Source organism: Aplysia californica, unplaced genomic scaffold, assembly GCF_000002075.1.
Source record: "Aplysia californica isolate F4 #8 unplaced genomic scaffold, AplCal3.0 scaffold00658, whole genome shotgun sequence".
Classification (NCBI taxonomy): Eukaryota; Metazoa; Mollusca; class Gastropoda; order Aplysiida; family Aplysiidae; genus Aplysia; species Aplysia californica.
In genome coordinates this window covers 119,723-131,261 of record NW_004797928.1, presented here as the reverse complement: position 1 = coordinate 131,261, position 11,539 = coordinate 119,723, and the positions used below count along the sequence as shown (strand labels likewise).

At 37.4% G+C, this 11,539-nt stretch overlaps 1 protein-coding gene across 1 annotated transcript in view; it reads right to left on the bottom strand.

The window, feature by feature from the left end:
* Positions 1-11,539, bottom strand: part of LOC101856051 (coiled-coil domain-containing protein 96) — a gene marked incomplete in the record, with an annotated part of 28,072 nt that overhangs the window by 7,500 nt on the left and 9,033 nt on the right. Inside the window, 4 exon segments of the mRNA XM_013087916.2 lie at positions 5,425-5,517; positions 8,103-8,222; positions 9,108-9,301; positions 11,235-11,385. Coding sequence (XP_012943370.2) covers positions 5,425-5,517; positions 8,103-8,222; positions 9,108-9,301; positions 11,235-11,385 — 558 coding nt within the window.

Here is an 11,539-nt window from a genome sequence, read left to right as displayed (position 1 = left end):
TGGCTAGTCCCGCCTACCAAACCGAACCGACTCAAACCGACCGTGCCCATGGGCACCCGCCATTAAGCCAAATTTCAAGACAAGGCGCCCGATTCCAGACTGGCCTCAAAGCGAGTACGCAAAACTGACAGTTTTGTTCGTTTTTGTTTCAGTAGAGGTTTTATGGCGTTCGCAACTGCATAAGGTCATATGAGCCCCAGAAGATTAGAGGTGTTACAAGAGAGTGTTACAACATACAAAAAGAAAAAGGGGAGATAAAGACGATAGATGTTTGATAGGAAAGAAGAAGCAAACCACACCAGAGCACCCGCCAACCACCCAGTTTTGAACCTGCTTCACGGAAACTGAGAGACAAGTACTCTACTCCTACACCATAGCTTTTGTGTGAGTATTACACACCATTCGGAACCACTGAGAAGAACTCGACACCATGATTGAAAGTGAAAACGAAAGTAATTCTTTTCTTCTGAAACAGAACCTCTAGTTTTCTAATTTTCATAGTATTTATTAACTCAGTACTGAGAAAATGGAACAGGAGTAATACAATGCTACCCCCCACTCCCCCCCCCCCAACACACACCCACCCTATACATTTAAATGTCACAAAGGAAAAAAGAAAACAACTTTATTTAACGTAACAAATCATTGCTTCCAATATCAAAACTGCTTCAAAAAACTAGCACGCCTGTATTGATTTAGAGAAGGCATCGCGGTGGAATCAGGCGCTCATCAAAATAATGAAATCGAAAATATCGACATGTTCCCGCTGGTTTGGCAATTTTTATCACATTTTTGTTTTTTGCGTGAAATTTGATGGAAAGTGGCTTACAGGCACAAAAATGTAAATGTTCAGTATCCAAGGAGTCTTTTAAAGCTACGGAAATCGCCAAACTTTGGCAGCCATTTTCTCGCTAAGTTTACCTCTGAAGCCATGCTACCCCTCCTCATTCAATCGCACATATAATATCTCAATTTCTGTCCGAGAGAGAAGGGTGTTTTTTTCCATTGAATTATAGGCAAATAAGTTATAAAATGATACGAATAACTCCACATGCCCAAAAATTGACGAGCGCCTGATTCCACCGCGTCATGACACTTAAATAAAAAACCCTGTCACAACACCATTTAGTGGATCGCGTTTTGTCAAAACAGTCACTACGGCAGATTACTGGGCGACCCCGCTCCGAGGGTGTCTACTATCACACACACACACACACACACACACACACACACACACACACACACACACACACACACACACACACACATATGCACACACACAAGGATAAAAAAAAAAATTAAAAACAAAAAGTAAACAATGACAACGAGAGAGAAAAAAAGAAACATTATGTCAAAACACGGCAAGATATCGAAACCCATCATGCGGTAATATCTAAATATTTCTTTCCATGAAACGAAACTGGGGCCTATTCCAGGAAATCTAGCACTTTATCACCCTCTTTAGGCACAGCACAACGATAAAGACATTTTTTTCAACCTGACAGGAGCAAGGAACACACGGGATCTGTTCAATACTTAATCAAAAGCAAACCTCAAATAGAAATAGATAGGGACAACGTGTCCTAGATCAAGAGGGTATCTTTACAACAAGACTTGTCAGAAATAGATCAATAATTATAATTCATCCGATTTACGAGAATTGTATTATATAATATCCACTGCGCCGTAACTCTCAATTTTTGTTCAGTAGTCAGTTTCACTGAAGATCTATCAACGTGCTTGTTGCTTGACTTCGGAGTGAGTTTTGTGTTCACTTGAACCCCCCCCCCCCCCCTGGGGGGGTTAAAAAACGACAACCGTGTCAAAACAAACTGACTAACTGACAAAAAAGCAAAAATAACAAACAAAATGTGTTTTAAAACGAAAAAAAAAATCCTGACAAACAATATAGCATTTATTTTGTATAGCGCAAATCCCCGCTCAACAGCAAGCTCTATGCGCTTCCCAATCTATACTATTACCCCAGCAGACTAAGAGCATTCTGACACTAACTCAACTTCATGGGAAGCATACAGTGCAAGTAGCCATTTATAGGCGCTAAAACACTAACATACAGACAAGATCTTTCGCTGTCTATGGCCGGGTACCCATTTCCACCAGGGTGAAGTGAGGAAAATTCGTGGAAATGTGTCTTTCCCAAGGACACATAACGTCGGGCCCGCGGCTCGAACCCCCGACCCCGCACCTCACGATTACGAGCCTAACCACTAGGCCACCGACACCACTAAACAAATTAACAATATACATGCACAACGAAAGGCAGTTATAATTGTTTGTTTTCGTTATTGATCATCTTTGGGCTGAAATGAAAGAGCTGTCGCTTTCAATGTTGATGTTGATGTTGTTGTTGTTGTTGTTGTTGTTGTTGTTGTTGTTGTTGTTGTCGTTGTACAGAGGTGTGCGGCCGAAACTGCCACGTTCCACATAAAAAAAATTAAATAAATATAATATTGGAGGCTTTTAATAGGTATTTGTCTGTTTTACTCGCAGACTGTTTAATATACCCTACAATTATTGCTACTGATTTGTCGCAAAAGGCTGCTAATGTTTTCTTCTCCTCAGATAAAGGGCAATATGGGAACTATTTGCTCTCGCTTATGATATTGTTTTGTTTAGCTTTTGTCTGGTTTCACTTTGTTATTTTTGCGGGTGTGTACATAATGTGTGGTTAGGGAAAGGGAGGGGGAAAGGGGGGGGGGGTATTTTTATGAATGCATCGCCTACATTTTTTCTTTCGAAAATACCATAATGTTTGAAGAACGGGTTCGTCGTTGATCTACTTACGAACCTACCATAAGTTAAAACGTCATAATAAAAATGATATCAGTCCTACTACAATATACTAAAACTTATCTCAGCAAGTTAAAAAAACAGGGCACGCAAAATTGAAAGCTACCTTTGTCACTCTCCCAGTTAGAGTGTATGGTTAGATTTTGTCAGGGAAATGGTGCTTACCCATTATCTGACAAAAGAATTTTAAAAAACAACAACCCACCCCCCCCCCCCAAAATAAAATAAATGAAAACAAAACCCATCCTTTCAAAACTATTAAGTCCGACACAACACCTGCCGCGTTGTTGCACTTTCACTTTCTCCACTGTGTTTCCAAGAGAAGCAACATTTACGTCTAAAATTTTAATAAAAACAAACAAGCCTTTGCTTGAAGTTGCTCATTTTCAGGTGTTTTTTTTTTTTAATTTAAGTTTCAATCACGCTTTTACATTCCCCTTCAATCACTTCTGGCACATATATCACACGGTGGGTGGTTGGCGGGTGCTCTGGTGTGGTTTGCTTCTTCTTTCCCATCAAACATCTGTCGTCCTTTTCTCCCCTTCTTCTTTTTTATGTTTGTTATTCTCTTGTAACACCTCTAATCTTCTGGGGCTCATATGACCTTATGCAGTTGCGAGCGCCGTTAAACCTCTACTAAAACTAAAATATATCACAGGTGCATTTCACACGATCTGATCATGATAATTCAGCTCTGATAAGCTTGTCAGCTTTCCGGAAAAGTAAGCTTACAATTAAGGCCTCTCTGCAATCAGTCAATTCGCCTGTCTGGTTTTTTTTTTTTTCGTGTCCATTGAGAGGTTTCGTCTGTTTGTCTAATTACTACCCCCCCCCCCCCCACACACAAACACATATAAACACACTGTCTGTCTGTCTGTCTGTCTGTCTGTCTGTCTGTCTGTCTGTCTGTCTGTCTGTCTGTCTGTCTGTCTGTCTGTCTGTCTGTCTGTCTGTCTGCCTACCCCCCTTCTCTTTCTCAAAATATAAAAAAAACACCCAAACTTTCTGTAATATACATTAATATCATTATGACAGCTTCGCTTCCCTATCTGACATCACTTCATTAATTAAAAAAAATATGCTATTACATTATGTCATGGGGCTCCAACTACATACCTAACCTCTTCCCGCTTCAAACTCCAACGACACGCCCCCCCCCAAAAAAAAAATAAATAAATAAAAATAAAAATAAATAAAAACAAGAGAGCAACAAACACAAAAAAAAGGAAGAGAGAAAGGGTGATAAATGTTAGGTAGGGCAGAAGGAGCAAACCCCACCAGAGCACCTGTCAACCACCCACGGTTTAGAGGTTTAGTTTTAGTTTAGTAAGAGTTTTACAGCGCTCGCAACTACATAAAGTCATATGTCCGCATGAAACACAAGTTCATCACTTTCACAACATTTTGCAGCATGGCTTGGTTTTACATGGTCACGTTAAAAATAATTCATGGCAAAAATTTAGTTTTCAAAGACAATTTACATTATCAAAATAATATTCTATTTTTTAAAACAATTTTCGGTAAAGGCCAAAATATAATATGGCTTTTGTTGTTCTTGTTGTTATCAATCCAGCAACAGCAGGGCCCTCGCCCTTCTGTCCAATGCCAAGTAGTGATAAGTGCAGGTTTGCTGCTGTTGCTGTAATGTTCCGTAGAGTGTGTTGTCAATGTTAGGTCTCGGAGGGAGAAGTGTAGCTCTGATGTCATTTAGGGCTGTACAGTGATTTATAAGGCTTCTATGTTTAGAGGTTTCAGTTTGAGGCGTCTGCATGCTACTCCATCAACTATTCCAGCCCCATCAGAGACCCAGCCTCTTCGCCACAACTTTGCATTACTACTGAACTAACTCACCAAAATAAAGCTAGGAGCAATATAACATTATGCCACAATTCTAAGAAACGTTCTTATTATAAGCACAGATTTTTCTTGGAATGAGAATTTCATAGAATCAACACACCTCTAAGGAAATGGTTTGTGGAAATAACCAGTTAAACCTTAATAAATCGATTGTCACTACGCGATTATTATTCCTTTCTTAGAGACGCACTTTCCAAGCTAAATACACACAATACCAGAGGAATCCCCTCGTTCCGGTACCCTGCTACTTTTTTTTTTTTTGGGGGGGGGTTGTTTTGTTTCATTTTTTCTTTTTCTGGTTTTGTTTTTAGTTTTGTTTTGCTTTGTTTCAACACAGAGAAAAACAAACTAGAAGAATTTAAAAAGGTCTTTTACTACAGAAAGCGCACTCAGTAAAAAGGGTGAACTAACTTGATGCGGTCCAGATTTCAAATCACGTATTTACTAATTCACTTCACAGGCAACGCATTGGCTATTAATATAGAGTGGATGAAAATAAGTTTTCTTTTATCCAATACCCGTTACTGGCTGTGTACTATTCTCATCAGTTTTTATGAAGGTTTTGAGATAAATCATAAATGTTTTTTATTCAGAATCTCTATTAGCTACAAATAATTAAGAAATGTTTTACTTTTTTTTGTCAGCAGATGAGAGTTCAAAGACATGAACGTAATGAGAAAAAAAGGGAACAGATCAATCATATGAAAAGTTTACTCGTAGAGAGAAAAGATTATGATCACATTTTATATGACTTACCTCATTCCTTTCCTCAATTTTCTCATTGTATGTTTGGTTCTCAATCTTGAGTTGTTCAAAGTCTATTAAGTGAAGACCTTCAGCAAGCTCCTCCTGAAAGATAAAAAAATCAAAATACATATATAAAAATGGACAAAAAAGTTATTGTAAGTAGCAACTATCTCTTAGTATTGGCACAGTTTTCGTAAAAACACAAATTTAACCAGCAGAAACATGCTATTGATAAATAGAACTTAACAAACGAAAATCAGTCGGATAAAAATGTTTTGGACAGACAATTTAATACAATACCCCAAAGCACCGCCCAAAGGAAGAAAAGATCTAAAGAGACAAAAAGATAATAAAAAATCTCCTAATGGTTAGTGAGTTTTTCAACTGAGCAGTCTATAGGCCTACTGAATTATATTTCATACTGTTATAGTTTATGCATTTATCATAGTATGAATCTAATAACGGAAAAATGAGGTGTTAATTTTTTTCCTTAAGTCTTTCCACTATTTACTCTTTTAATGTGAGGCATCATGCTGAAATCAGGCGCTCATCAAAATAATTAAATCAAAGAAACAGGCATTTTTCCACCATTTTGGGAACTTATTTAATCAAATTTTTGTATTTTTAGATTAATACTTTTTACGTCCATGTAACAACACATTTCCAAGTGAATATTACTGAAAAATGTTGATAAAGAGCACAAAATATGTAAACGCTCAGTTGTCACGGGCTTTCAATCTACTGAAGTTACCATGAAACTTTGGCGGCCTTTTTCTAATTAATTTTACCTTTGAAACCAGGCAACCCCCACCTCTTTCAATTGCAAATATTTTGATTTCTATTCATGATAGACGATCATTTATAAAACTGAAAGCAAGACAAATGAACAAACTTTAAAATGATAACAGTAACTCCCCGTGCCCAAAAATTGACAAGTGCCTGATTCCACCATGTCGTGACACATTTACTCTTTAACTCTATCCGAACGTCATGTTTTACTATCGTATCCATACGACGTGGGGAACTCTGTGCCGCCATTTTCCAAAGAGGAAATTTACTTGTTAATACAATTCGTACGCTTTGCATAGCAGTCTGTCAAAATAATTTTTTGAGAAATACTGAAAGTGTAAAAGGAGATCTTCGCACTAGAAGTATTCTAAAATGAAAAGAATACGACCCCGGGAGTACAAAATGACCCCAGGGTGTACGGGTAGGGTTACATAATAAGATCCGCACACTGTCACACAGATTTTTTTCCTTATCTGCCCACAGCCTTACACTGTGTCACTGAAATCAAGGCTGCAATATATATATTGCAAATATCTAGGCTAGTTCTTCTTCATGAAACTGTCATTTTTGGTCTCTCCAACATCTGCTACACTTTTTAACTACGTACAGTATAACACGGATAAGTCGAACACAGAAGACTCAAAATCATGCATCCCTTGACCTGTGCTTGAGGTCCCTTTTTTTCTTTCTTTATCTTTGTAAGTATATCCCTCGAACTGTGGATCCCTTAAACTAGCAAGGCTTTGAGCAACCTGTTTTACACTGTATTTGCATATCATTTCACATCCATGATGGCAATAATGCAGTGTGTAGTTTGCTCCACACACAGATAAAAATATAAAATATATGGTGTATACTGGTTATGTAAGCTACACGGAAACTGTGTTTTACTTTTTAAAATCTTTTCTCCTCAAATTTGCAGTGGCTGTTTCTTCATGGTTGTAGATAATGCAACAAGAAGTGAATCTGTAATATCTAGAAAATTGTCATATATTATTTAAAACAGATTGAACATGATATTTTATTTATGGAGAACACATTTCTTACCTGTTTAGGATTTTGTAACATCAATAAGCAGGGATGCCAAATTATTTTTGAATAAAAACCTGAAAATGAGCGGAGCATCACATCTCACCTAAAACGTACTTTGTAAAATCTTTAAATGAGCAAACAAAAACATTTCTCCTACCATTCCCCTTTCCTTTGCAAGAGTATGAACAAAATGGAAAAAGCTGGAAAAACCGGAGATTTGGCATCCCTGAATATGGATGTAAATATCTTACAAAAATATATATATTTTTATAAAATGTGTCATTGTAGAATCAGGCATTTGTCAATTTGTGGGCGTATAGAGTTATTGATATCATCTTAGAGCCAGTCTATTTGCTTTACTTTGAATTAAAAATATCCTTTTTTCTTGAATAGATGTTGAAATGTTTGCAATTGAAAGAGATGGGGGTCATCAGGCACAGAGGTAAAATTAGCGAGAAAATGGTCGCCAAAATTTGGTGACTTCCATAGCTTGAGAGTCCGTGAAAACTGAAAATTTACAGTTTTTGTCCCTATAATCAACGTTTTTAGGTAAAATTCACACAGAAATGTGCTTTTAAATGGACATAAAAGATGCTGAGCTAAAAAACAAAAATTAGATAAAAATTGCCAAACCAGCAGAAAAATGCTGGTTTCTTCGATTCCAATGATTCCAATATTTTGATGCGCGCCTGATTCCACGACAATGGCTCACAAATATTCATACATTTACAGACATTTTGGTATGTGAGGCACTCATTCGAAAAGGGAAGAAACATCAACAAATCCTGATCCAAACTACAGGTACAGGAAGAGTTAAGTGTCAGTATGTCGGGGAAGTTAAAAAAAAAAGAAACATTTTCACACACCTTCGATTTGAGTTGCTGTTCCTTCTTTTTGAGCTTATTCTTGAGTTTGATGTTCTCCAATCGCACTTCGACCACATCTTTCTCCTTCTTGTCTTCATTGATCATGTATTGTTCTATGTCCTGCAACAAAAAGAGAAAATCATTAGAGCTATGATAATGATGAAAAGAAAGTATTGTTGTAAGCTTGCAATCATTCACAAATCATCATTTGTTAGGCATTTTTTCTTTTTTGGAGATCGCCCTAAAACATTAACAACAATAAAACAACAAACAAATCATCACATAACTCATACCACAACCAGGACAAATCATTGTCAGCTTCAAGAATTTCTAATCAACCATATCTCATTCAAGGAGACTATCTGAAGGAAGTAAAGGAAATAATATCGCCAAAAACTAATTTTCTTAAAATATCACCAAGAATTATTTTAATTTGCGAAACACTTATAATATATACTACAGTCAAAGAGATGAATTAACTTTCGTTGCTTCAAATTTTCAGTTTCTAGAACAGTTTTCTCATAAAAGAAATAGAACAAGTAAACATAAATTGTACTGGTTTTTAAAACAAAAACATTGGGATAAAATACACAAAGGCAAGGCAAGGGAAAATAATAAAAAGCTAAAAGTATGAGAAATACAGAGAAGACATAAAATAAAAACCGTAACTTCTTTATCTCGGGCAAGCCAGTCCCAGCGGCTTGCGATCAGAACCGCTGTGCTGGGGAGCTGCTTACAGCTCGGGAACATTTCTTTACGACATTAAATTACTTTACGGCATTTTCCGAAAACAGGTCTCTTTTATCGGGATTTCATTCATTAGATGAAGAACTATAAAAAGAGGTTTACTTGTTTTGATCTAATGACCAATTTAGTGACGTTTTCTTCATTTTTAGATTTAGTGTCAAAAAAGAGCCCCAGCACAGTGGATTTTAACCCTATTAGAGATAAATTATAGTTAATGCAGTAGTAAATATAAGACCTCGAGTCACACTCTTCTCTTACCTTTGGTGGAATCGGTTTCCCAGATCTGCTGTTGATGGCTCTGAGCGCCACCTGTGTCTTGAACTCCATGAACTTGCCTCTCTCGATGTCCACTTTCTCCTTCTTCTCCTGACACCTAGCCTTTGCTTCTTCAATCTGGGCAAAGTAGTTGTCTTTTTCCATCGAATCTTGCCGCCGCAAGTCCTCCAGCTGGGCTGTATGGAGAGAGGTACTTCAGTGAAACCAAAGTTGTAAGACTCCTAGAGCTGCACTGACATTAATTGTGAGGCATCGTGGTGAAATAAGGCGCTCGTCAAAATATTGAAATAGAAGAAACAGGCATTTTTCCATCAGTTGGGCAATTTTTATCGAACTTTTATTTTTTGGCAAAGCACCTTTTATTGCTATATATATAAAAACACATTCTTATGTGAATTGTACAGTAAAATGTTGATTTAAGACACAAAATATGTAATTTTTCAGTTTTAAAGGACTCTCAAGCTAATGAGGTTACCAAACTTTTGCTGTCATTTTCTCGCTAATTTTACCACTGAAACCACGTGAACAATCACAAATATCTGGACTTCTATTCAAGATAAATGGGCATTCTTTAACTCTTTAAGCCCTGAGTTTTTTCCACCGTTTCCCGGAGTATTTTTTTACAGTCACCTAAACCTAGTGCACTATGTCTCAATATAACCCCAAAAGCTTGTCCCCAACTTCTAAATAGCGGAAACAAAGGCATAGTCATTGCTAAAAAACTTAGTTCTCGAATAGTTCCGAAAAACAAGCAAAAACTATCACTAAATAAAACAAAACTGTTGTCACTAGTGGTGGACGCTCCCAGTGTCCGACGGGGTTCAAAGAGTTAAATCAAAAGCAAGACAAATGAATAAGCTTTTAGACGATAGGCTTACTAATAACTCCACATGGCCCAAAATAGAAGAGCACCTGATTCCATCGCGTCGTGTCACATATATCTACTTTGCCAGCATCTGTGGTGTAGCAGTTAGTCACTTCACTATTGCATGTAGGAGACCAGAGTTTGTGCTTGTACGGATAGAATTTTCATTGAGTTCTGGTATCTCTGCATCTCTCCTAGGGAGTTGTACCTCTCTCAGCCCAGCTTGGCTCTGACAGGCAGGGTCCAAGCCTGACTCCTAAATGATCTAAATCGTACAGATAGGGACATAAACAATCTATTTTCTTTTTTTAAAGTTATGTACTTTAAGTTGAGCGAAGAGTACAAAATTGTAGAATTTTAATAATCCTGTCCTTCTTACAAGGAGAGGCATTGTTAATGTTTTTTTAACATCATCAAACAGTGACACAATGAAAGATGTTAATCATAGCAAAAGCCTTAGATAAAAACATTACTTTGAAAAGTAGAATACTTGCTCTTTGTCTATCACAGTTAAATCATGTTTTCAGTCTTTTTCCGACAGTGCTGTCCAACATACGATAGATAAACTTGAAGGTGCAGCATTTTCTTTTCACAACTCAAGCATTCACATAAACATTGTGGGTCAAAAAAATATCTGCCCATCCTTCCAAAAAGTCAATTTTCTCAGCGTCCATCAACCTGTATCCTCTCCATCACCTAAGCTGCCAACCGACTAACCCCTACAAGACCACAAGCTTCTCTCCCAAAAGAGAACTGGTAGAAAATCGCCCAAGCTGAAATTTCATCTACACAAAATCGTGCCAGCAGACAACCCAGATATGTCCTGTCGAGCCTGCAAAGAGGAGGACGAGACTATGGACCACGTGCTCCTGAAATGTCCTGTCAATGATCGTGCCAAAACACGTCTGCTGGGACATTTCAATGACCCATGATAAGCACTGTTCAAGGAACAGTGAGCATTGAGTTCCTGCAAAGCTGACTGCATCGCTGATCACTTATGATGTATATATATCTGTGCCAGAAGCAAAACAGGTATGGCAAATGATTTTTGAAAAAAAAAATGAAAATGAGCAGAGCATCACACCTCACCTAAAACGAACCTTGTAAAATCTTTAAATGAGTAAACAAAAACATTTCTCTTACCATTCCCCTTTCCTTTGGAAGTGTATGAAAAAACCGGAAAAAGCTGGAAAAAACGAAAATTTGGCATCCCTGGCAAAAGAAAGAGAGAAATACCGACTAACCCATGTATTTGAGGTAGCGCTGCTCCTGATCAGTGACATTCTTGTCGTAGTCCTGTCTCTCATCCGCCTTCTTCTTCCTGAAGTACTCAGCCAGCTTGTGCTGCAGGCCATAATTCTGTTGCTGCAACTGTTCTCGGTCGGAAAGAGCTTCCTGCAAAAGAAAAAAAAGTTATCATAATGAATGTCATTTCAGAAAAAAAATGTTGCACTAATTGTTGTACTTTCAGTATTTTCCTTTGCATGAAAAAGTTTCTTGCAAAAGAAAATAAAAGTTCTCATAATGCCATTTCAGGCAAAAATGTTGC